The sequence below is a fragment of the Papaver somniferum genome, chromosome 6 (genome assembly GCF_003573695.1).
Source record: "Papaver somniferum cultivar HN1 chromosome 6, ASM357369v1, whole genome shotgun sequence".
Taxonomy (NCBI): domain Eukaryota; kingdom Viridiplantae; phylum Streptophyta; class Magnoliopsida; order Ranunculales; family Papaveraceae; genus Papaver; species Papaver somniferum.
Window position 1 is genome coordinate 14409423 of NC_039363.1, and position 26902 is coordinate 14436324.

At 38.1% G+C, this 26902-nt stretch overlaps 2 protein-coding genes, 6 non-coding genes and 1 pseudogene across 9 annotated transcripts; 4 read left to right on the forward strand and 5 right to left on the reverse strand.

Moving 5' to 3' along the window:
• Nucleotides 1-65: 65 nt before the first annotated feature.
• On the reverse strand, nucleotides 66-229 carry LOC113292072. The gene has a single exon (XR_003331695.1). It is a non-coding gene; the product is annotated as a U1 spliceosomal RNA (small nuclear RNA).
• A 1051-nt stretch (nucleotides 230-1280) lies between these two features.
• Nucleotides 1281-3164, forward strand: LOC113290522 (ankyrin repeat-containing protein NPR4-like). The gene is made up of 4 exons (XM_026540116.1): nucleotides 1281-1578; nucleotides 1830-1948; nucleotides 2054-2290; nucleotides 2511-3164. Exons 1-4 carry the CDS (start codon nucleotides 1281-1283, stop codon nucleotides 3162-3164), a joined length of 1308 nt encoding a protein of 435 aa, XP_026395901.1.
• Nucleotides 3165-3605: 441 nt separating this feature from the next.
• On the forward strand, nucleotides 3606-3676 carry TRNAG-GCC. Its single transcript has one exon. It is a non-coding gene; the product is annotated as a tRNA-Gly (tRNA).
• A 6324-nt stretch (nucleotides 3677-10000) lies between these two features.
• TRNAA-AGC lies at nucleotides 10001-10073 on the forward strand. Its single transcript has one exon. It is a non-coding gene; the product is annotated as a tRNA-Ala (tRNA).
• A 1276-nt stretch (nucleotides 10074-11349) lies between these two features.
• On the reverse strand, nucleotides 11350-11470 carry LOC113291970. The gene has a single exon (XR_003331668.1). It is a non-coding gene; the product is annotated as a U5 spliceosomal RNA (small nuclear RNA).
• A 1071-nt stretch (nucleotides 11471-12541) lies between these two features.
• Nucleotides 12542-12716, reverse strand: LOC113292314 (annotated as a pseudogene).
• Nucleotides 12717-15456: 2740 nt separating this feature from the next.
• On the reverse strand, nucleotides 15457-15612 carry LOC113291957. Its single transcript, XR_003331660.1, has one exon. It is a non-coding gene; the product is annotated as a U4 spliceosomal RNA (small nuclear RNA).
• An 864-nt stretch (nucleotides 15613-16476) lies between these two features.
• LOC113292012 lies at nucleotides 16477-16640 on the reverse strand. Its single transcript, XR_003331688.1, has one exon. It is a non-coding gene; the product is annotated as a U1 spliceosomal RNA (small nuclear RNA).
• Nucleotides 16641-18536: 1896 nt separating this feature from the next.
• LOC113285461 (glutathione S-transferase F13-like) lies at nucleotides 18537-19612 on the forward strand. Of its 2 annotated transcripts, none has more exons than XM_026534341.1 (2): nucleotides 18537-18920; nucleotides 19005-19612. In XM_026534341.1, the coding sequence occupies exons 1-2, from the start codon at nucleotides 18722-18724 to the stop codon at nucleotides 19598-19600; spliced, it is 795 nt and encodes a 264-aa protein (XP_026390126.1). In that variant the 5' UTR covers nucleotides 18537-18721; the 3' UTR covers nucleotides 19601-19612. The 2 variants fall into 2 exon arrangements, with proteins under 2 accessions (XP_026390126.1, XP_026390128.1); XM_026534343.1 differs by having other exon boundaries at nucleotides 18537-18878.
• The last annotated feature ends 7290 nt before the right edge of the window (nucleotides 19613-26902 follow it).

Below are 26902 nucleotides of genomic sequence, written 5' to 3' on the forward strand. Positions count from 1 at the left end.
GACCATAAACCCCGCAGCAGCAGAATTGCGGAAACCAATGGAAAAATTTAGTTCTAAAGATTTGGCAGGGGGCAGCGCGGACGCTTTCCCCCCTCAGGAACAAATTATGACGTAGACTCTCCCTCCTGGGGAGATCTTAGGTGAGCACCCCTCTTTAGTGTGCAATGGAGGTCGCTAACCTAGGCCATGGACCTTCATGATCATCCATAGACCCCGTCCAGGTAAGTATGTTTTTCCATTGTACCTCACCTCTCTTTATAGTCTATCTTTTCCTGTCTCTTGGATTGGCACAAGAAATGTGGGACTAACCATTTTGTTAGAGTGTAGTTTTTTGCCCGTTGGCCTGTGCAACAATCAAAATGAATATTGGAAATTTGCAACATTCAATGATATCTAGTGGTGCATTCTTATATTTTTGTTATCATTATGAGTTATCTGCAATGCAGTCACCAGCTCTTAGTGTGTGAAGGGGTACTTAATTAAGCATATGACCTTCGAATTTCGTTGCTTACCTTCAACGGATGGGCTTTTTTTGTTATTTTTTTGTGTGTGCATTCTCTGTGGAGACAACACTCACTCATGCATTCTTGGTGTTTTCCATTCATTAAAAGCTCATAAGAAGCTAGAAACAATTCTCCAGTTTCAGTTTGAGTGTCTCCTTTGGTTGTGGCATTCATCCAGAGCTTCATATAAACTAATAAGAAGAAACTGCAGCCTTCATGAATGAAATGACAACCATGGAAGTGGAGAGGTTCATAGGTTCTATTCTTTATGTGGATGTAAAAATATTGTAGACACTACAGTACAGACTGTCATCAAGTGGGAAGAGGACCATTATGTGTCAGAAAGAAGACTTTCTTGAAATAGATAAATTATTAACGGTGGTTGCACATGCACATCATTACTTAAGCTAATCATATAATAGTTGGCATGTTAGAAATGCCGGATTTGACAATAGGAATAACAAGTTGTCATGGAACCATCCTGATTAATCTGCTAGCTAGTTATACATTGAGTGCTAGCTAGTTGTACATTGATACAATCTTGAAGTAATCTGACTCGAATTATTTTAATCGTCGTGATTGAAAAGGATAATATTCTTTTAATAAATAAAATTACTATTCCATGTCGGAAATATATACAAATCAATGAATAATAAATCATCATGTTCGTCGCCATCTAGAGCAACTCTGTATGTTTCGGAGTGTATGTTAAAGACTCCCAACACACCTGATTTTCATCTCACAAAGTTTCCCCAAGGCGTGTGTCTAACTTCCACCATGTCTGCTGCTAAAGAATTGTTAGGGAATGATCATGATCATAATCACAATCGATCTCACCAGGAAATGATGATAGGTTTACTCAAAATACTGGTCGATTTACAAGTAAAACAAGCGGAGTCACAAGCAACACAAGCGGAGTCTCATGCAACTACTCTACATCAAGTTGCAACTACTCAGCATCAAGTTGCAACCACTCAGCATCAAATGATGGAGATATTAACAAGTAGCACAACTGACGAGGGAAAACACAAAGTTGCCCAAAATCCTTCACTATCATCGCGTCTGAATCAGCCAGGTGTGTAACGACCTATTGTGCATTTAGAAATTGAACATTTTTCCTTATTCGCGCACTATCTCACAAGATTTGCGCCAATAAAGCTCAAACCACAAATAATGAAAGTTAGTATTTTTGTGACATATTTTTTTTACAAAACTCTACATTCCTATACAAAAAAAAAAAAAGATAGATGGATATTAAATCTGACTGACGAGTTTTAAGGTTTTATCCTATTGTGACAACTGACAAGCATTGATTGTTCTTTACAGTGCCTCGTTTCAAACGAATATACAATCAATTATACAATGAAAAAATGATGCATAGACAAGCTTATGAGTTGGTTGAATGTATGCTTTCACAACTCCATAAAAAAATGAATAGGCAAAAAGTAAGTGCTTTTTTTGAGACATCTAACGTCATCAAGACGGCTACAAAGCAAGGAACCATAGAACTTGTAGAGCAATGTATTAAAACCTTTCCATACCTGATGAAGTGTGATATCGATACGGTGGGGCAAACGATGCTGCAACTAGCTATAGCTAAACGAAATGAAATGATCGTGGATCTCATATGTGAAGCAAGTGAAGATGGAATTAGTGATCTAGTTGATACGAATGATATAGAGGGAAACACTGTCCTGCATTACACTGCCAAGTTAGCACCCTCTGATCATCTTAATACGATCTCTGGAGCATATCTTCAGATGCAACGAGAACTGCAGTGGTTTAAGGTATGGGTGTATCTATCTGCGCGCTGTCTACTTAAGGTTAATAAAGTTCTGCATTCTATGCCTGACCGTCTTTGTGCACATTTTCTTCAAATCTGAAACCTATATATATCCGTCCCATTTATGATATCAAATGCACCTTTGATTTTGTATATTTCATTTACATCTTCTATTTTGCGCTGTGACTCTTTTGTGATCTTCATAGTCATTTCACTTTGTTCAGGGGGTTGAAAATATGATGCTTGAGAAAAATAAGCTCAAGAGAAATGCGAAAGGGGATACAGCTCACCATATATTTATGGAGGAACACAAAGAGTTAATGGAAAAAGGAGAAAAACTGTTGAAGGATACATCTGGATCGTGCATGGTAGTAGCAGCCCTTATTGCTACAGTAGCATTTGCAGCTGCTTTTACTGCACCTGGTGGTAACGTCAGTGATAGTAACAGCACAAAGAATGGCACCCCAGTTTTCTTAGATAAGACTTCATTTACACTTTTTGCAGTAGCAGGTGCCACAGCGTTATTCTCTTCTGTCACATCAGTACTCATGTTTTTGGCCATATATACTTCCCGGTACGCGGAAGTTGATTTCTTGAAGTCCTTGCCACGAAAGTTGATAGTGGGACTTGTAACTCTCTTCATATCTATGGCGACCATATTGGTTGCATTTGGTGCGTCATTGTATATTGTGCTTGGAGAAAGGTTCTCATGGGCTGCGATTCCTATAGCGTTGTTCAGTTGTGTTCCTTTGACATTATTTGCATCATTGCAGTTACCACTGTTTTTTGAAATGGTTCGTTCCACGTACTGGAGTAGTCCGCTTCAAAAACATAGGTATATCCCCAGCCAACAGTTCAATACAAAGAAAGATAGCTGAAATTAGATTAGCAAAAAAGTAGTCGGGATACTGTTGGTATATTGAGTTTGGATTTCTCAACTGCCAACAGCCAATATTTTTTGAGATGTCCTGTATTTTGTCAGCTGGCTGTTAATCTGGAGGTGCAACAGTAGTACATATGTAAAATCATTTTTATGTGCGTTTATATGTCTAAATTTTCAGTTAAATCTTGCTTCTGGACTGATTAATTTCTCTATAAAATTGATCACACTGGCTAAGCGCCACCAGTATTTATATGTTGTAAGATTGGAGATTATTTGTGAATCGATGAACTAACATTTCGAGAAAATAAGATGATCTACGAGCATTTCTTACTTGGTTGGAAGTTCCAACTTAGCCATATGAGCAATGAAGCAAAACTGACTTATCTGGAACACTTCAACGCGTTGTTTTTGTAACTTAAGGAATATGGAACATTCAGCACCAGTGGTCTAGTGGTAGAATAGTACCCTGCCACGGTACAGACCCGGGTTCGATTCCCGGCTGGTGCATTCTTTCTTTTTTTTTTATCATTTTGATTATATGAGGTTCAAATTTTATTCCTCTGGACGGTGTCAAACGGTCAATTGATAACACGTACATCAAGGGAAGCTCCTGTGTTGCAGTTGCTCCTGAAGGTTGAAAACAGATAACTTGGAAGGTAAGCCCAGTAGAAGCCATCACATCACAGTAGTTTGCTTTTTCAGATAAAGTGACTCGCTTAATGACCCAAAAGTTGAAGGGTGGATATTCCAGTGGTAGCTTCTGGTCTGTTTCCTACGAAGAATCGGTAAACTGCTTACAAATAGAGAAATTAGATCAATTGCCCAAATATTTTTAAAACATGATTCCAATGGACGAGTAAAATTAGTATGGGTGAAATAGACATCAAAAAAATAGCAAGAATGAATCTGAATTCATCCTGGCTTAAATTTAAAAAATAGCGAGGATGATACTGGATGCATCCTGATGTAAAATAAAAATAAGAAAAAATATTTGAAAATTGGTAGGATGAAACTGTTTACATCCTGACTATTTTTACATTCTCGTCCATTTAAACAGTATCAAATTTTACATGTCTTTTTCACCCAGAAATTATCGTTATTGGGTTAATCGACCAATTTTGTGTTACAAATAAGAATGCATCTTTAAAATATTGTATCCTCTCACAGCTTCATTAGAACATACATATGTGAACGAGTTTATCCAAAATCTACCTTGACTACTCAAGTTGTCTCAAGTGAACGAGTTTATCCAAAATCTACCTTGACTACTCAAGTTGTCTCAAGTTTTACGATCGAGCATGCTACACAGAAGTTCAAAGTTGGCATTTTCCTTTAAGTTTTAGGGTCAAGTTCAACAGAGAACAAGTTGGAGACGCGCCAAAACCAAACAATTCAAGTTACACCGAGCCAATTTATATTGACAACGATTCATTGATTGTAATCAAAAATCATTTGGGGTTAAACATTGGAATCCAATTCCTGGTAGTGATACTAAATTGAGAAATCTAGAATATTTTTTTTGATCGTTCAAAAGAATAGATTAAAAAGCACACAAGCTGCGTGCGGGCAGATACACAGACAAAGAGCGAAAAACCCACAAACAAAAAGCAAAGCTAAACAAAAGGAAATTCTAAGAATTCAAAGAGTGTTAACAAAAGAAGACACATCTTGCAAAACCTAAAAAAACAAAGAGCAACTTGCAAACTACAATGTGGATCACTGCCTAAAAACAGTTATCCCTTGCCAACATATTCTATTATCAAATCATCGTGGTTTTTTGCGAGATCGCTGAACATTTCTTCACGGTTGGCCTTCACAGGTGGAAACTCTAAGCCCCATAAAGATCCATAATCCACGAGCTTATCTGCCGAGACGTTAGGAGCTTTAGATTTAGGAAGCTTTTTCTTTTTTGAACTTGTACCTTTGGATATCATACTCAATTTCATACCAACTCCGATAACTAGCTTGGACAATAACTGCTTTGCAGAGCTTACCTTTGAATCTTTCAAAACTAACGTAGAATTATATTTCATAGCAATTGGATCTTTCATTGGTGCATTCTTGTTATCATTATGATTTATCTGCAATGCGGTCAGTCTATTATTCAATTTGCAAGAAGGAGATAAGACCAGCTCTTAGTTTGTGAAATGTTACTTAATTAAGTAATATTTGATAGGGTCATGAGATCAATATTTGATAGGGTCATGAAGATTTGAGGCCGAATTTTGTGGTAGAGCATGGGCGCCCGACAAGAGAATATAGACTTGCCACTGACAGACTCCACAATCGGGAAATCTATGCACAACTAAGACAAGATTGAACTAAGTACCTTTGGGCTTTAAAAGGAGCAAGAGACGATGCGCGGGGGCGAGGAAGAAGGAGAGGGAGAGGCAGATAGATGTTATTTTCAATTTAGTATTGTTGTTTATTTCAATTAATATGTTTTTTAATTTAAAGTTGTTTGTTTAAACGACGACACTAAAAATTAAAATTAAGGCAATTATATTAAAAGTAATCTTAAATAAACGATTACAATTAAATTAAACTAAACTAAACTGAATAAAATTAAACGACTACATTGAATTAAATTAAACTTAATTAAACAAGAATTAAAATCAGTTAGCAAGACTGTATTCATCTTCGTTTTCTTCCGAGGCATCATCTTCGTCTTCTTCCACATTCACATACAAGCCAGTTTGTTGAGGGGGGGACTTGTTCATTGACTTATTATTTCTCGGCCTGGGCTTGTTGTTGTTCGACCGCATCCATTTGCTTAGTCCATCCAGCATATTTTCGTCCATTCATTAGTCCACTGTTCAAGGAGAGTAACTTGGAAATCTTACTATCCATGTAGTATTATTCTCACGAAAGACGACATTTATGTTGATTATTTAAAGCAATGCCACAGTCTCTGACTCTATCTGCTTTTATCTGCATCTCGAATTCCTTGTGATCAGCATAGTTGAACTCACTTGAACCTCCTTCTGCTGCTCGTTGGGATGTGTCTCTCGCTGCTTTAGAAGCTTTCTGACCAGCTCCTCTTCTTCTCTTGACGTTGGTGTTAACGTCTGTATTAGTGTTGTGTTGTTCCTGACTACTTGGAGTTCCATCAGGTGAGGAAGAAGGTCCTCCATTCTGAAAATCCTACGTGATTGGACCATGTGGTGATCTTGCAGGCACTTGATGACCTTCTAGCAAGTATGGATTAAACATGTTAAGCACCCACAAAATGGTGAAACAAGCTTCATGTTGGAAGCTCGTTTTGTGGGATCTTTGCCACTCTTCCCGACATCTTCGTTCACATCCGGTTCGCCTTCACCACTTCTTCTATTGTGCCACATTTGAGTGATCAAATCTACATATTCACTAACGGCTGCTGAAATTGCGTGAAAACGATGAGACAACCCATCGCCATCATGTCTATTGGGGTTACCTGTTTCTTCACCAAATTTTTGTAATATCTTATCATAAAAACTTTTTTTTCTTGATAAATACCATTGATTTCATACTGTGTATATAAAACATAACTTCTGCAAAGTGACTCGTCTTCATCCATCGTATACTTGACATCACGAATTCTTGCGGTTCTTTGTTGTGTTTCTTGTTGTGATTGTTGTTGTGTTTGTTGTGGTGTTTGTTGTGGTATTTGTTGTTGTGATCGCTGTTGTGAACGTTGTTGTAATCATTGTTGTGAGGATGCTATATTTGTTAATAATGAATTTTGTAGATGAAAAAGCGGGGTCTAACACCACCACCCAATATTTCGCTTAGCAATCTGTATGGACAAACTCGAATATACTTTTAAGAGAATCAACAAGACTCAATCAATTAAAAGTATATCAACGAGTTTATATCTCTCTTCTTGATTTGATTTACTCAAGCAAGAACTGCGGGTTCTAATCAAATACAAGGAATAACTTGGATGGTACCAAAGACCAATATCCAAAGATCAATCAATGACAATCGACAACCAAAGGTTGGATTACTCTAATTGATGATCTAACGCACAACCTGTATTATTTCAATTATAAAAATAAAACAATATAATGCGGAAACTGAAATAACACAGACACCAGAAATTTTGTTAACGAGGAAACCGCAAATGCAGAAAAAATCCGGGACCTAGTCCAGATTGAACACACACTGTATTAAGCCGCTACAGACACTAGCCTACTCCAAGCTAACTTCGTACTAGAATGTAGTTGAACCCCAATCAGTCTCCCACTGATCCAAGGTACAGTTGTACTCCCTACGCCTCTGATCCCAGCAGGATACTGCGCACTTGATTCCTTTAGCTGATCTCACCCACAACTAAGAGTTGCTACGACCCAAAATCGCAGGCTTTGACAATAAACAAATCTGTCTCACACAGACAAGTCTATCAAAGGATCAATCTGTCTCCCACAGAAAAACCTTAAAGTTTTTGTTCCGTCTTTTGATAATAATCAAGGTGAACAGGAACCAATTGATAATCTGGTCTTATATTCCCGAAGAACAACCTAGATAAATCAATCCCCTCACAACAATCTTAATCATGTGGTAGCGAAACAAGATGTTGCGGAATCACAAACAATGCGACGAAGATGTTTGTGACTACTTTTTATATCTTTCCTATCAGAGATACTAATCTCAAACCAATCAATCTGATTGTACTCGTACGATAGAAGATGCAAAATCAGATCACACAAATACGATAAAAGTAATATCGGTCTGGCTTCACAATCCCAATGAAGTCTTTAAGTCGTTAACCTGTTTTTAGAAGAAGAAAACCAAAGGTTAAAGGAGAATCGACTCTAGCACGCAAAATAGTATCACACGTGAAGTGTGGGGATTAGTTTTGCACAATACTAGATGTATCCTTTATATAGTCTTTCAAATCATGGTTTCGCCTTGGTCACAAAGCGAAAAATATCCACTATTAGATGAAAACCCGATTTAGATTCAAGCTAATATTTCTCAACCGTTAGATCGAAAACTTAGCTTGTTATACACAAATGAGATGCACGCTTCTAGGTTTGTTAACCGTACCCAAACGTGTACATTGTTGGTTCAACAATAGTTAACCAAAAGGTTAGTCATATGAGCATTTCATACCAACCATATTTTTCTTCACCATAACTAGTTCAAATGACTTCAAATGAACTAGTTAGAGAGTTGTTCAATTGCAAGGAAATCTTATGTACTACACAAGACACAATTGAAGCAAAGATGATTTGATTCACTTGAATCGGTTCATGAACTTTTATAGCCACGGTTTGCAAACTGCATTCCGTAGTCTTTATAAGTTTAAGTTCAGAAATCATCTTCAGATATATAACCTTCTTAAGTTCGCACACTAGGTTTGCGGACTTAAGCAACCAGACAGAATTTACAAATTCCAGCTGAAAATCTCGGGAAAGACTTTCCGCCGGTTCGCGGACTAGTACTCACGCAACAAGTTTGTGAACTCCAGCAGAATTTCTCGGGATGAGAAGTTTGGTAGTTCGCGGACTGAGTTCGCGGACTTGGCAACAAGCAATTCTTCCGGTTTCTCTTGATCAACAAATTTAGCAAACTTTGGTTCAAGGGATAGGACTTATGCACATATGTGTTTCCACAACAATACTTATTTCCATCATTGGTTATGTAATATAAACTCTCATTCCAACCAATGAAACATTCTTAGAGGATGTTATATAGTTGTTACACCATTTCTCGTCAAAGCAATTTTCAAAGTGATTGAAACATATCATGACTTTCGTCACTAGGTAAAGATAAACATGGCCGAAGCGAAACGCTTTCCAACACATATTTCGAGATATAGATAGGCGAGGTATACTCGGCTCCAAATACCAAATGTGTATAATCTAAGTCTATATATAGCATACGACTTTTTATCTCAAGAAGTAGGAGATAGAGTAGATAGACTTTTGAGTGACAGATAAGTTCAAGTCGTCACATAACTTTTTGTTGAGAAGTTCCACCGGTTCCTTGAGTAGTTCTTCTTCTTGTATGATGAATCGCCATGAAGTCCTTGAGCTCAACTACACTTTCTATCCTAGTCCGAGACTTAGCTATAGTAGACTAGAAATCAAGACTTATAGTTTTGATCACCAACATTGACAAACATGCTTGAGATAACAACGCATGTGAGTTCGACCGAGCAATGCTCTAATATTAGAGATGGGATTTTTCCTGGTAGAGTGAGTTGATATGAATAGTTTTGTTCGGAGATGAACAAAGAAAAATTGAGATGGTATGAAATTTTGTAATTTTGAGGTAGTGATGAAGAAGGTGTGAGTTTTAAGTCTCGAGATGAACTTAATTTGTAGGGAAACAAAAATGAGTAACATTCGTTGGATGGAAGGAGTTGTTGGCGCTTTTAATAAAACTCGGCGTGTTAACAAAAAATGATGGAGTTTGAACTACAAGTGGGCAGTGGAAAGACAAGCGCCAGCGTTTGAGCGAAGCCAGCCCGGCCTCTCATCAAGCGCGCGCTACACCTTCCAACTCAATGAAAAATGTACAAATTTGTTGATTTGAGCATCCATTCATCATGTTTGTTGAGTCCATAGTGGGAGCAAAAATAAACTTTGTTAATATAATAGAATGAGTTTGTTCATTTCATAAGAACTGCTCCAGCCTTCACGTTTAACCACAAAGTACATTTGATTTGTTAATATAAAGGAATGAGTTTGGTAGACTCACGTTTACCCACCCTCAAATTACAGCTGGTCATGTAATGCACCGGACGACGACACCTTGGTGGCTTGGTCCCTGTGGTGATGCAGCAGTTGAAAATTCTTGTTTAAGCTAAATGAACAACTGCTTACGCTATTCTTCTGACAAGTTGGGGATGTAGCTCAGATGGTAGAGCGCTCGCTTAGCATGCGAGAGGTATGGGGATCGATGCCCCACTTCTCCATCCTTTTTTCTCTTTTTTTTTTTTTTTTTTTGTTTGAGCATACACCCGTGAAGTTATATACTGTGAACTGTTTCGGTGACTCTCAGCTTTCTCCAACCCTTTTTAGTGCCAAGCCTGTTGCTAAACCTGCAACACCACCTCCACCTATCACTACTTTTATCACAACATTTTCCATCAAAAATCCAGTATAGTTATGCCTGCACAATAACCATGTTTACATAATCTTGACTGTTTCTGAGAGATTAAGTGAATTAGGAATGAGATTCTTATGATTTCTCTCTTTCACACAAGATAAACCTCTCATATCAGACTGTTGAATTACATCCTTTACTCCCTATGGGGAGCCAGACACACTATCTAACATTGTCTTTTGTTGTGTGACTTTTGTGTCTCGTTTAGCCATTTCTTTGTCTAGAAAATAAAAATGAATAGAATGTTCTGAGTTCCAGAAAATTTGCCAAGCAGAAAACTTAAAGACAACAAATCGAATTCATGCCTTGGTATGAATTGTTGCCCCGTCTTCTGAATGTATCATCACCCCGAATGGATTGTTATCTTGACGTTTTCTCAATTGGGAGAAGCTTCGAAGAAAAACGGACCATATCAGTCGGCAATTCCTCTAGTAGAGAGCTTCAAGTAAGGCCTTTCTGTGCAGTCCAGCTGCCATCCACTCCTCTAGTAGAGAGCTTCAAGTAAGTCCATCTGCCATCCACTCCTCCCAACATATACCAATCACAACTGTAATTCTAGACTAGACTCAAAACTTCAATTACAGTACTAAACGCCAATTTTAGAAGACAACCAGTCAGGACTTAATCATGCAGGCATCGTCACTTTATTTTCGGACAAAAGATTAGTTAAATGAATTGGTAGGGGTGCGCCAGGCCTTTGCAGAAGTGCAATGCAAAGGTGACGCATGAGAACCCCAGTAACAAGTTACTGTGATGGGAACTCCACCATATTAAGTGGATGTTAATGATATTAATCACGATTGATATGGGGGTTACCGTATATATACAACTGTTACATTTTAAGGGCAGGCAAACGGACTATCAAATCACCATTTATTTTTTGAGAGGAGTTGATTAACTGGATGTTGAAGAGCCAATTGGTATACAGGTTTTACTTAGAAACACAATTAGAGAAATGCCCCTAACTGAGCTGTTCTTCGAGTACAGGTCTCTTGTGAGGATCTTTTTCCCTGTTAAGGTTGCCAAAAATGTGCACATGCTGCCAAAGCATAAAAACTGAACTATTGGTTTTGAGTATTGTTGGGTTCCTCTTTAGAAAAGAGAAACCCTCCAAAAATAGGCGTATGCCGCTTATAAACGGCAAGCACACGGTATTCTTTAGTAAAAGGCGAAAGAATAGTTCGCTTTGTGCTTACCGCACGGCTGCGTGAATCAATAGGTAGAGTGAAGCGCTTACTTTATACAGAGCATTTTGAGCAGAGTTGTGCTTTCTAGTCCATGTGGGATTATTTCTCTTCATTTCAACTGAGATTCAAAGTTAATAACTAATCCAGCTTTCTGGGCTTACTAACAAGAGGAGGAATAATGGAATTTCAAAGCTTCCATACTTCATTCATTTTGTTTCCAAGGAGAATGGGTTACCTTCCGTTAGAAGGCTCCAGTCTACACTCCGATCACAAGTTTTACGCCCAACACCTCAAGCATATGAAAGCTTGTGAGCTTTCTGTCAATGATATGAGCTTTTGAGTAAAATGATTATGTAGTATCAAGATACTGCTTCAAAAAAGAATCTTATATTCAGGGTGATGAAGAAGAATAAGAAAGCGATGTTTATGTGCAAGTAGTAAGTACCACCTTCCTGACTCAATTCCGTAGCCAAAAAGCAAAATTCAGCTGAAATGTTTGATGAAGAGCAAGCGAAGATGCAAGATTCACTCCAGTGGCCTGAAGTATAAATCTTTCAATGGAACAGTTGGATCTTATATCGCAGCCAGCTCAACCGTAGCTTACTGATGCATTCCATCGATAAGAGACAAGTTTAGTTGAATGAATTGGGCAGGGGCTGTTACCGCATAGCTAACTGATGCTACTGTGATGGGAACTCCCCCATCAATTTGGCGCGCCTTGGGTATTACCGAAAAGCTTTAGACTAGGCCCTCTAAAAAATTTAGAAACAGCAATTTGAGCTGCACTTGTTTCTAGATCGATTGTACAGTTACAGTTGGAGGTAATAAGGTGTTACTGACTAGGCCTTCTACAGGTTATCAAGGAAGTTTAAATTTTCCGTTCCATCTTGCAAATTTTGAAACTGCAACTTGAGCTGAACTAGTTACAATAAGAGGTAGTAAGGTGTGTAACTTTTGAGTGACATAGACACCCTAGCCACCACTATAAGCTTAAGATTAGGCCTTCTACAGGTTTGCTAAAAATCCACATACTTAACAGTTTCCAGGTCGGTGGTTTAACATGTGCAAAAGATTAGCTTTGATATTTGGTGGGGGGTGCGCCGGGCCTTTGCAATAGTGCAACGCAGAGGCGACGCATGAGAACCCCAGCAGCAAGCTGCTGTGATGGTAGCTCCCCCAGGAAAAACGGTGGACGGCATATCAGATATTAAACTGATAAGAACAGATACTACACTTGATCTTAGCTAAAAGGCCGAAAAAGGTATGCTTCTTATATCCTTGAGCTCCTATTTTTATATTCTCTTGTTTCAATTCCTCTACTCTGGACTTGTCTATGTGGGACTAAATCTTTAGTTTGCTGCCGCTAGGTGCCGATGTTTTAGTATCTAACTGGCTTGAGGGAACCTTATAATTTTCTATCCTCTCACAGCTTCATTGGAACATACTAAAATAACAAGAGTTGGCAATGAACATGGGCTTAGCGGTGAGCACAATTTTCTGCTTCCATATGCTTATTTATTGTGAGTAGTTGGCAAACTAATACAGGTATTGCTACATTTTGATTTGTTTTCTTTTACAGTATATTTAAAAATTTAGCAGTCACTGAGGGTAACGGGTAACCATCCCAAAATTTGAGTGGTTTTTCATGACATTTTGAATGGGTTTAGATGTAATGGTTCTCAGGAATGAAGCTTTCATGAAACTTTGGCTGTATGTTGAACTTCAACTATGTAAAATACAACGTCTGTTACATGAACTGCAACTGTTTGACAAAATATCCCAATGAAAAAGTTGATTTGGGTGTCTCAGTTGGTACCTTAATTTTTGTTGTGTGAAATCGAAGAAAATCGCAGTTGAATATCTTAATGGAGAGATAACAAAGACTGGTTCTCAAACTCATTGAGTCTTAGCAAACAGTTCAAGAAAGTATGAATTTGTGGTGTTTCTTTTAAGTTTAGCTCGAGTACTCTACTTCATAATCTTTTGGTTATTGGTTTCCTAATTTTACAAGCACTACTCTTAATTCTAATTGGGTACATAACCTGAATGGGATGTTCCCATGGAAACTACTACTTAACCCTATGACAGTTCGTTTATGTGCTGCAAAATGTTTCTTAATTTCTTAAACTTAATATAATGGTCACCACAGTAAGAGAATATGACTGAAAAAGAAACAAGAGAAAATTGTTAAACCAACCCTTTGTGTAAATGGGTAGTTATGATTGAAGAAATATTAAATGAAAAGTTCAATTTTAGTTGGAATGGAATGGCAGGCGCATTGCTTGTGCGTCTAGACTAGTTGTGATGGTATAAGTTTTTTTTTTTTCCTACCAGTGAAGTGAAATTTTGGTTCTTCTTCTTCTCTGATCAGTAGAAAGATAGACAGAGTCTGAAGGGAGGAGCTTGAAGATATCTTTGGTGTGGTGGATCTCTGTTGCAGAAGTTGTATGAGCCGTTTCTCTTATATTTCTAATTCTCAGGCAAGATATGGAAGAAGAATGATCCGCATCTTACTCAATTAGTAGTGAATAAACCGATGCAGAACTATTCAACTTAATAAGCTTACTTTATTTGCATTTAATTGTGCTCTAGAGTCCAACTGTAGATTAGACCAAACTCTCTAACTTTAGATATATAATAAAAATCAGATGCAGACTGACAAGTGGTTGATTTGCGTACAGTGGTGGAAGACATCAAACATCTTGATTTACAAAGAGAAGACAGCTATTTAATTGTTGCTAGGGAACATGGCTAAGGGTTTGATATGGGCAACAGCCGAGGACTTGGCAAGGAATAGAGGACGAGTCCTTTCTCTATACTGTCAGATATTAAGAAGCCTCAATTCCACAACTTCCCATGAACTTCGCAGCAAGATTGGCCAAGAAAGCAGAGGCTCGTGCTATCTTCATGCTAGGCGCGGAAGAGGAATCCCTTCACAACATTGAGGACCTCGTTGATAGTGGAGTGTACGCTCTTTCCCTCTTAAGAGAAGGGGAAATCCCTAAGTACATCCAATGAGTGCACCACTGGTTACTGAGCCTCTCTCATACTGTGCTATTGCTAGTTTTTGATAGAATTTACATTGTCCTTCAAATTTCGTTTGTTTATGACAAATGTTGTACAAGAAACAAAGAAGAGGAAATATAGCTTTTAGCCGATGAATTCAAAATATTTCTGATGTCCATACTTTCTAGCAACTGCGATATGACAAGAACAAGAACTATAACAATAAAAAATAGAGTTGGAACTTTTTTCTTTCTGTTTCATCGTTGGCCTTGCTGAAGCTGAGCAAGTTTTGGAAAATTAGCCCACCATGTCCTGTTCATTGTACTTGCCCCTCTACCAGTTTAACGTATGCACATGAACACCCACAAGGAATCAGGTATCAGAGTGGAACGTTGGGGTTACCGCTGCGCTAAAGCGCCCTTTGTGTTGCCTGATAATTTCCGCAGTTTGTCCAAATCAATCTTAGTATGTATTCTGAGATCCATTGCATCCAACTGATACTTCTAAATTCATTATTTCCAAGGGATTACCCAAGAGTGTTTCAATCGATATTTACCGATGAATATTCAAAAAAGACATTTTGACATCTCTACTTTATGTAAAACCTTTAGAGGTATAAATAGCATGGAGATTACGTGTTTCCCATAGACAGATGGACCATTTCTAACCAATGGAGCAACGAGATTAAATTTTACGCAAGGCAGAGAAATTTTAACATGGATAACAATTTCATATCTGAACGACTCAACATGAGTCTATAGCTTAAGGATTTGGACAAGATGCACCAGACTGCAGCTCAAACCTGGAGTTGGATTTGTAAGTTCTTTGAGTGACTAAAACACAACCAGGGACTTGATAGCGTGCAGGAGATAAAATTTAGCGCACCAGACTGCAGCTCAAACCTGGAGTTGTATTTTTATCTCCTGCACCAGACTGGAGTTGGATCTGTAAGTGACTTGATAGCTTACGGGAGATAAAATTTAGTTTAAAGTTTTGTAGGGCTTTACCCTTGATTAGAGGGAGCCCTTCCAGAAATTCTCAACAGCCCTGGGAGACCCAAGGCCGAGGAGGGGGTTTGGAAATAGTTTTCAACCAGCAATTGACGCGCCTCGGTTATTACCTCATTAGCTGCGTCATTGCCCCAAGCGCAAAGATGAGTTTTGAAGTCATGCATCAACTGCATTTTATAATACCTTCATTCGCATCCCTAACTCAGACTTGAACAACATGGGACTAAATTTTGTTACTCTCACTTCCAAAAACAGCCTAGCAACTTGTAGGCTTCTAAAAAAATGTGGGTTGCCCTTAACCTGCAAAAGGATTCAATTTGAAGCATGCGCTAGTATTTAGTCACAAATAGTTCCTAGAGAAATTAGAAAAATCCCCATTTTATGCATGTTTAGTGACTCATGGTTGGGAGTTACTAGAAACGAGCGGTTTATGAGAAAGTTCGAATTTGATTTGGTGATTTACTTAAACTGTATCAATGTCGGTGTTTGAATATGTGGGAATGGTTCTTCACTACGAAAACATGTTGAAATCTTATGTAATTGGTTATACCAGTAACGAAAGAGGGCTACTGGCAACAATTTAAATCACAAATAGAGCTGGGTTTGTGTTGTGATGCATCACAAATAAGATCAACAACATACGGTTTTCCATTCAACATTGAGAAACTGATGCCATGGAGGGGGTTTGGAGATGGTTTTCAACCAGTAGTTGAAGCGCACACAAATGCCATGCCATGCCGAAAAGTAAAAGACTAAAATTTCTGTTTTGAAGATTGTTAGGGTCCGTTTGATGCAAGGCTAATCCTTCGCCTCAACTGAGATTTAACATGCCAGTCCAAGTTTCTTTCTGGACTTGCTAACCAAAGGAGGAATAATGCGCAGCAAAGCTGGAACTGAAATATTTTAGGATACTACGTTGTCAGCTAAGCAGGGGCAGCTTCTGCTGCAAAAAAGGAACTGGAACAAGCTCTCAGCTAAGCAGGATACAAAGTTTAGTTTTAAGATTTGGCAGGGGGCAGCGCGGACGCTTTCCCCCCTCAGGAACAAATTATGACGTAGACTCTCCCTCTTGGGGAGATCTTAGGCGAGCACCCCTCCTTAGTGTGCAATGGAGGTCGCTAACCTAGGCCATGGACCTTCATGATCATCCATAGACCCCGTCCAGGTAAGTATGTTTTTCCACTCTACTTCTCTTGCTTTTATGATCCATCGTTTCCTCTTTCTCTTATCGGCACAAGCAATGTGGGACTAACAGTTTTCTTAAGGTGAAACACTATGTAGTTTTTTGCCTGTTGCGCACCAATCAAAATGAATATTGGGAGTTTGCAACATTCAGTGGTCTAGTTCCAATGGTGCATTCTTATATTTAAAAGCTTCTCTGTGGAGACAACCTCACTTATGCGTTCTTTGTGTTTTCCGTTCATTAAAAGCTCATAAGAAGCTAGAATCAGTTTTCCAGTTTCAGTGTAAAGCTTTGTTGGGCCATTCTAATTCACTCTCCTTCGGTTGTGACATTGATCACACGAACTAATTTTATTTTCTTCGTTGATGGGAGAATCAACCCCTCTTAGTTACCCGTGTGGTTGTTACACAATTGCTCTTGATTTTTCAACAAAGTAAAGAGACACAGGACCACTCCTCTTACAAGTTGTACTGCAGTAAAAGACTACAGCTGTAACAACCACCACCGACATCACAGAATATATCTTCTAAATCATGATGGTTGAGAATTCTAACTCCAACAACAACTTCTTTCGGTGAATTTTAAGACTAGTTGTACAAAGCTTTAGTATCCTTTGTCAAAACTCATACCAAACGGGCCCTATGAGTAGTTGTACAAAGTTGGTTAATTTCTCGGTTGTGTGTAAATAGAGCTGGCAAACGGGCGGGACGGGTCTGGCTTGTGACCAACCCGCGGGTTACGGGTTAATACAAGCCTGAGCTCGCGGGTTGAAATTCTTCACGGGTGGTCATTTATCCCACCCGCGCCCGTCCCGGGTAAAACTCGCGGGTTCACGGGTGCTCATGGGTTAACTGGTTTTTGTTGAGTCAACTCGCCAAAAACCGATTTCTGGGCTATTTCCGGCCACATTCAGGCCATTTCAATTTCACAAGCAAACTCTAAACTGCTCATTCAATTCCAAGCCATACCATTACTATTATTTCAATTTCACAAGCAAAACTGTTGAATACGAATACCTAGAACAAGTAAATCATGGATCTGAACTAAAAACTGAACAACATGACCAAATCAAACAGAACTTGTACATATAATCATCACCAATTACAATCATACAATAAACTAAAACATGTGAAATTCAAACAAATCCACCCAAATTACATCTCAAAACCTTAATCAAACCAACTAGATCTACTAAGAACAAGTCAAATTACAAGTCAAACTGAAGATTGAACTCAAATCGAATGAAAAAAAAAACATCTTACATATTATTAATCGAACAGACGGCCAAACAAATTCAATCAATTTTCTCCTCCAATCTTCACGAACCCAGAAAATCAATTCGCTCTTGTTTTTCTCTTCAAGACTTCAAACAATTTGTTATTCAAGCTAATCAAAAAATTTATATAAAGAAGAAAACAAATAGGAAAATCTGATTACCTGCCTTTGATCTTTAGATCTAATAATTTTTCGATTTGTTGTTCTGTGAAGTTCTGTCCGTCAGGAGACTCAACAGGCCAGGGAAGAAGAAAAAAAGAGGAAGAAAGAAGATGAAGGCGGCCTAGGATTTTTTCGTTTTTATATGAGGAAGAAAAAACATGACACGTAACAGCTAATTGTGTCATTGTGTGACACGCAGCCTAAGTGGATGTGGGTGGGGACTGAGCCGGGTTACTCGCGGGTTGCACGGGATGGGACGGGTTAACCCGTTTATTCACAAGCCACTAATTATACAACCCGCGCCTGTCTTGTTTAGTTACGATCCGGGACGGGCACGGGTTTGCACGGGACGGGACGGGCCAACCCGCGGGTTTTGGCTCGGATTGCCAGCTCTATGTGTAAAGCTACGTGTTTGGCTATTAGGTAACAGGTTGGTATGGTCACTGGTCAGATTTATATTCTTAAGGCATGAGAATTGCCTAGAATTCTTATCTTGTCTTCTAGAAAAACCCCAGATCAAACATTTGTAGATGATATCACCTTCTTGATCAAACTCAAGAACAAGATAGATTTCTGCTCTATAGTCCCTAAGACATTCAGTTTTACATCCTTTATACACTAAGAACTCAAACTCATGGCACCCATAAAGCTACATGGAGTTCCATTTTCAACATGTACGGCTCGTGTGATGGCTTGCCTCGAAGAGAAAAACGTCCAGTATGAGATTTGTCCGGTCGATCTTAGTACCGGAGCACACAAACGTCCTGATTTCATTTCCAAGAATCCATTTGGTCAGATTCCAGTACTTGAAGATAGAGATATCACTCTTTTTGGTGAGTTCTTGTTTGTTCGATCCGCTTTTAAGAATTTTGGTTTTTTTAATTATTGACATTTTCTTATCGAATTTTTTGTTCCAGAATCAAGAGCCATCTGTAGTTACATTGCTCACAAATACAAAGACCAGGGAACAGATCTACTTCAACATGGCAATCTTCATGGTTTCACAAAAGTAATGGTTGGATGTGAAGTAGAATCTCAACAATTCAACCCTGCAATGGGACCTATTTTCTTTCACACCTTCATTGCTCCTATGAGAGGTTGGGCACCAGATCAGAAGGCCATCGATGAGAACGTCGTGAAAGTCGGGGCAGTCCTTGATGTTTATGAAAAGATGCTTAGCAGCAGTAAATATCTTGCAGGAGATAGTTATACACTAGCTGATCTTAATCACCTTCCTTATATTACCTATATTATGAAGACTCCACATGCTAATTTGATCAATTCTAGGCCTCATGTTAAGGCATGGTGGGAAGCTGTTTCATCTAGGCCAGCTTCACTAAAGGTTACCCAAGAAATGACCTTGGGTAGCAAGCGATCACTTGGTTCCGTAAAATGTTTGTCACAAAACCTCTCTAGGGCGCATTTGTGGTGTGATGTACTCAATTTTAATAAGCGTACAGGGAATGGAATATGCAAGTGCGTTAAAGTGGTCGTACCTATATTAATGAAATAGTATTGTTGTCTCAAGCCAGTTAATTCTAAATTTAATTCACTTTGATTGCTTAAATCGTATAAGCAGTATTATATTTGTAACAGTGAGTAGATATCGGACATGGCGAATCATGATTTTGCAACTGCCCTTTTTACAATGGGTTCTACATTAACTACGCCATACAATCCAAAATATTAAAGGGTATTTACAAAAACAGTCACACTTCCTTATTCCGGTTTACAAAAAGGTCCTACTGTTACAAAATATTAACAAAGCAGTCACTAGACAGCTAGCTGCCCCGTTATGTCACGTGTCAGAGTTATGTCAGGTGGTGCAGTTACCTGATTACCCTTATGACAAATCTCTAAATATTTAGGACCGTCGAATTAAGACCTTCAAGAAAACCCTGATACATGTATTTTACATATTCTTCTCCTGCCTCATTCCTCGCAACAGCTGCTCGATATTTTCAGCTCTGAAGAAACGGAGATGATGGTGGCGAAATCATGAATCACCACAAAACCCTTGTTCATACCCTAATTTGATTCTATGCTTTTGAAGATTAGAGATGCAAAGAGGTAAGATCTAACAACCCTAGTTTTATTTCATGATTTAGAATCAGTAATTAAACGATGGTAATTAGTGTGTTATGAATTACAGGAATTCGATGAAGGGGTGTAGATTCAGGTGAAATTAGGGTTGCTTGAATGAAGAATTATGAACTGAATTAGCGTATGGTGGTGGAACTAGTGAGCAGTTGCAGGTTGAATCTGTTGATTACAGAGAAGAAAGAATTGGAGGTAGTTGTATGTGGTGTATTAGAAGTTGAGAAGAAGGTGTTGTTGTGGTTGGAGGTGGTGGTGCATAAAAGCTGAATCCGGTATTGGGAGTTGTTAATGGAATATATCTGGTGATGGCTTTGAGCTGAGTTGATAATGGATCTGGTTATGAACAATAGTGTTGCTTGCTGCTGGTTTGGTGTTCTTGCTTGCAAGTGGTGGTTTTGCTGCTGCTTGTTCCTGCTGATGCTGGTGAAATAGATCAGGATCCATCTCACCGGAACTTCAGCCTGCATTCAGGATCTTTGTATCACATCCCCTAAGAGGGTGCATCGCCTCCTCTCTTGGGTATAGCCGCTGCCACCACCACCACCAGTTCATCACCATCACCTAAACAACTCCAGAGGGGTGTTTAAGATAAAAGTCAGACCATTTTTTTCAAAACAGTGAAGTCGGGTGGAAAAATACCACTTTGCAAACACTAATTAAAGCTATGATCATTTTGTAAAACTAATTAGGGGTGTGTGATCATGCTATAAAACACCCAATATTAAACGAAAATGATAGCTTTATCGGGGGGAAAATCCCAAAATATATCCCGAAAGAGAATGGAGTCTCGCCGATCCATTTTACCCAACACCTATCCTAACGTTAGACGGCTGCTAAAGGCCACATGATCTCACTTGACTTGAGGTTTATCGCAGTGAGCTAGTCTAAAATCATCCAATATTTAACTCCTACAAAATGAAAAAGTGAACATAAGATGATTTTTAAAGTGATGGCACTTTGAAGTTTATGGTCAACCAATAAGAAAACAAAAACGTAAAAATTAATAGATTAATCAGTTTTAATACAAAGAAACATAGATTAATCTGTTTTCTTTCAAAGAAACATCTATAAATATGATCCAATCGGTAGATATAAAAGTTCTTACCAGGAGATTCAAGGACACTTAACCATCCGTGAGGCGCCAAAAATATCTTAACAATCTCGGTAGGATGGTCCATTTCGAACATTAACTGGATCAAGATTAACACGGATAGGAGCAGCTAGGAGTCATCCGGGTTTTGCGGGTGCATGCTTCATTTGTAGGACTCCGGCACAATCCAAGGGATGATTATACAACAATTTTCGCCATCATTAGCACACGTTGGCGAGAAATTATGGATCAACCAGACGCAAAAAGAGGTAATCAAGTATCGTTCGAGGTACTCCGCAACAACTAGATACAAGAGTGTGAGTACAACATCAGATCAATTGCATCAGAACCATCTACCTTCGTCAAAGTTCCTATGGACACTCCCGTGTCCATCAAAAATACAATTTTTTTTGTGGAAGGCATTGACCGCCTCTCGACCTTCGACACCCATACTATATTCGGAAAATTAGTCATTTGTCCAAATATTTTTAAAACATGGTTCAAATGGACAAGTAAAAATTAGTATGGGTGAAATGGACACCAAAAAATAGCATGGATGAAACTGGATTCATTCTAACTTTAACTTAAAAAATAGTAAGGATGAAACTGGATGCATCCTGATTAAATTAAAAATAAGAAAAAGTATTTGAAAATGGGTAGGATGAAACTGTTTACATCCTGACTATTTTTTCATTTTTTCCATTTAAACAGTATCAAAATCTAAGTGTCCTTTTCACCCAGGAATTGTTGATTTTGGTATTTTTAACCAATTTTGTCTATTATATTCTTGGCAATGAATTTTTTTGATGGGGGCGTTTTTTGAAAGGGGCATGGGGGACAAATAATATGTTGACATGTGTCAAACATATTAATGAGTTTTGTTTCCAAAAATACCAACACCAATTAAGAAAACAAAATTTCTCTCCAAAAATACACTTCTTTTGTATTTTTGGAAATAGAATTCATTAATATGTTTGACACATGTCAACATATCATTTGACCCCATGTCCCCTCTAAAAAACGGCCCCGTCAAAAAATTTCTCTAAATTCAAATTCACCGTCTGAAATTAATATGGATTTTAACCTGGTCCATGGGAAACCCAAAGTCAAGTAGAGTCTACTAGGATAGTCAATGATAGTAGGTACTAGTATTAAAGAAGTACTACTTGTTTGATTATATTCTCGTCAATCACGGAGAGTCTTAGCATGCCAGACAATGCACACAGCACGCCGGGTAGATAACTAAAAGTGGATCCTGAAATTAACGCCACAATTTGCGTTGTCACGGACTAAAAGTCTAAAACAATACGTTGTTCTATTAAAACAAAGTCATCATCATCTAATAGTAGCAGTTTCACTTCCATTTCCCTTCTACAAAGAGCTCCAGAGATTGACCGATTTCTATAATTATCTTCTTTGTCCACCTTTAAACTGAAACCAAAAATCTCGTTCGTTCATTAATTATTCCAACTATCCTCAAACAAGTGTCGTTACTATGGAAATGGCCGCCGGTGAGCAGATATCTATTGAACAACAACAAGAAATAAAGATGAGGTCAGAAATGATGATTGCGACGAAGGATCTAGTAACACTCATCGTCTTCCTCAGCATATTATTACAAATGGTATACTTACAAGAGTACCTATTGATAGTTTGGTTAGATTTAGATGTGTAGGCAAGTTATGGTCTAAGATAATCGTCGATGATTCGAAGTTTATCGATTTACATTCAAGCCGAACTTATAGTAGCCGTGGATTTATCTGTCCGTTTTACAGTGATGCTGATCTTGATAGAGAATCTGATTTTGCTTGTGTCAAATCTAATGGTATTGTTTTCTATGATATTGATAAGAAAGAAAAGAAGGTTTTTCGTTTTAGACCTGACACTGGTTTGGTAAACAAGAGTCTCAAAATTCGAGATTCTATAAATGGTTTAGTACTTTTATCTTGCGAAGAAGATGGAGTTGTTACTAATCATGTTTATAATCCAATTGGTGGATGTTCATTTCGACTTCCCATTCTTCAAGGTATTCATCATTTGCAATTAGCTTAAGATTCAATCACGTAAAAGTACAAGGTTCTTTGTCTCTGTTCAAGTGATGTAGCTGAAGAGTGCAAGATTGTTACGCTAGAGAGTACTCCAGATGAATCATGGAGAGATGTGGTTGTTTCTGAACCATATCTTCGTACACAGGATAACTATCGAGCGGCATTTGCCGGTGAGTCTTTGTATTGGTTGACTGATCTTAGAAACGGGAGTTATTCAGATAAGAGAAAGATACTTGGTTTTGATGTTAGTAAAGAAGCATTTTACACAATAAAATATCCCGAGGGAGCTTTGAATGATTCTAAACTACTTGAAATTGATGGATCACTCTGTTTCCTTAATTATGTGTCGTCCACGGGGAAGTTGAAGGTTAAAGGATGATAAGGAAAAGAATCAACATCAAGAATATGAATGGGTAGTGAAGTACAATGTTGATAATATGCCTAGTATAAATGGTTTGAGGACACCAAACATTGGTTATAAATCTGATTGTTGTTATGCAATCGTCACAAATCCCACAGTTAAAATCATATTTTGGACCTACAACAGGCGCCCTCATGAGGCACACGGGGAGAACGGCGGTGGTTATGATTTTTATGAGTTTTGCAGTTATGATATCCAGTTAAAAAATTTGGAATCCATCTTTAAGATGAGAAAGAAGATATCTTACCTGTGGCATCTCAACCGCCTTGCCCACTTCTAGTCGAACTATATATGCTGGTATATACCAAGATCTCTAGTTTTTTTTGAAGGCTCAAATTTTTCGAACGCTCAAATGATTGACTCTGTAGGTTATATTGCATTCTCATGATAATGAGTGTTCCTTGTGCATGTTTCTTTTTAATTTTAATATCGCAATGCTTGCACTAGAGTTCTAATGATTTATCACTTTGCAGGGTTTGTAAGATGGAACTTATAAGACAGATAAGTGAAAGAAGCATGATGTGCGGGCGCAATAGAATCAACAACTGGGCCTTTGGAGAGTTACGATTCGTAAGCAACCAACCGCAAGGGACTTAAGAATTTAGTAACTTTTTTCTTTTGTTAATATGAGCCTCACAGGTGACTATTAATAAGGTAAATGAGTTAAGTTATAGATTTGGATCTATGACTATGTGAAAAGATCCTATAATAAACTAGGAGGCATATCTACTACTACCAAAGGAATGTAATGTAGAAGAATATAAATGGAACTTGTGTGATTGTGTGATGAAGATCCATTACTTGATGCTTTTTTGCTTCATTTTGCCTTTGCCCTTGTGGGTACAAAATACCGCACACTCGTTTAGCATGCGAAGTAACTCCTCAGATAGCATGCGACCACGACCGCATATAATATGTCCAAGATGACGAACTAGATGACATCTCCAGATCACAAGTAAAGTGTGAAGATCTATGCGATAGTAAAGAAACCGTGCGACAACGATGAATCCCTATGCAACATTGACGCACGTCAGATCCGAAATTAGGGGATATATTAGCTGTCCCCCACTATGTAAACTCCTATATAAGGAGACAAGCGACCTTGTGTGAAGGGGAGAGCTTTTTGGGTAGTATGAGATTAGATATTTAGAGGAGAGAGTGTCTTATTTGCTTCCCAAGTTAGGATTTTCTCATATGTATGTACTTGTTCTTGAATTTCAATAAAAGTTCTTAGAGATTTCATTATGGTTTCTTAGATTGCTTGTTAAAATATCATAAGGGTGTGGTTGTAGGATTTCCTACAACTACATTTTGGCGCTAGAAATCAGCTCAGAATGATATACCCTGTTGGTGAATTTCTTTAAAAAACAAGCTTAAAATTGTTCATAGTTTTTCATCGCTCTATTAAGAATCTTTGAAAGTTTTAGAAGTTCAGATCTAAAATATTCAACCAAAAGTTTCAATCTCAGAAAAGCAATCTTCATTGGTTAAGTTTTCAGTTCTTTAAAGAGTAATTTTTCCTTTATTGTTACAAGAAAAAACAGATGGTGAGACAAGCATCCACAACAAAACATCTGATAGCAACTAGGAGAAGTAAGAGAATCGCAGGACGAAGAAGAAGTGAGACCGTTGAACCATCAATGGGAGAAAGCAACAATCGAGAACAACAAGTTCAGGCTCAAATCCAACATGTTCAGGAGAGAAATGACGCTCGCAACTACGATGAGGTCAGTGTACATACCACAGATTCAGACACGGTGGATGAAAATGAACACATGACTGGAGATGAAGGATTGATAGAAGAAAATGAAGAGAACATGACAATCGAGGAGCTCCGACAAAGTCTAGTCGCATAAAGGAGAAGAGAAGAAGAAGCACACGCGAACTTAACGCGCCAGAATGATGAGCTGAGAGAAGAGATTATTAGGTTAGAAAAGCAGAGGTCAAGAACCACATCACGAGCAACACGTGCGAGTTTAAGATCAAGGAAAAGCAGGAGCACGTCAAGGCGAAGTCGATCCAGCCGCAGAGACGCTAGGCACGAACAAATTTTAGCTAACAACTTTGTTGAAAATTTTCAGGGAGATGATAATATTCGGGAAGAACGCGGTAATGATCACATGAGATCTCCATTGCTATAGATTCGATCATGTGAGATACTAGATCCCTTTTTAGCTCCACTCATCCGATTGATGATTCCTTGTGAGACAGTTTTAGTATCTTTCTCATCACCAAAGTTGTTCCCCATTGGTTTTTCACATAATTTGGTAATGAGACAGGGATATCCAAGATTTCTATGAAAACCTATGATATTGAGAGATTCAATGATTTTAATCATTTGATTGATAATTATCCCACAAATATCAATTCATTTTTTTCCTTCAAGAAGATAGTATATAAGTTCAGCAAATTCTCTACTCCATAGAGAAGAATCTCTTGAACAAGCAAAGAGAGTTTCTACGACAAGTTTACCGAAGATCCTTAAGTGTAAGGGTACATCTTTGGTTACCATCTTTCCCTTTTCCCATTCAACAGTTTTATCAGTGATGAGTTTTGAAATGTTATCGTGCTCAATTTCAGAACCTGTGATCATGTGTCCTTTCATACTGTAGTTGATGATTTATGATATCATCTTTCTGTTGACATGAAGAAAGGTACTTCCATCCAACGTGATAAAAGTAAGTTTTTCATGATTAATATTATGAATATTACCATAAAATATTCTTACTATATCAGGTGAATATTTTTTAAATCCGAACATATTTCCCCAGATTAGGTCTTGAACAAACTTCACATAACTGATTTCTGAGACGTCTGAATCGAATCTCCTCTCCTCAGTGAAGCTTACTCCCTTCAATGCTTGATATCTTTCGAAACATGTGTTGTCTACAAAATTCGTAGGAACATGCTTCCCTTTGATCAAGTGAGGATACTTTATTTTCTCAACCTCTTTGGGAGGAATAAATGGATTCAAGACAAACTTGTCTAATTCAGATTTTTCTTCTCTTGTTTTCCTTTTTCCCATACTTGCGAAAATATGAAAAACCTTAGTTACAGTTTTGATCAATCTTCCCCAATATGTTCGAACACATAGCAAGAGGTTATCTTTATAGGAAGACTTGAAATCAAAAACCGGAAATAACTAGTTTTAGGAAA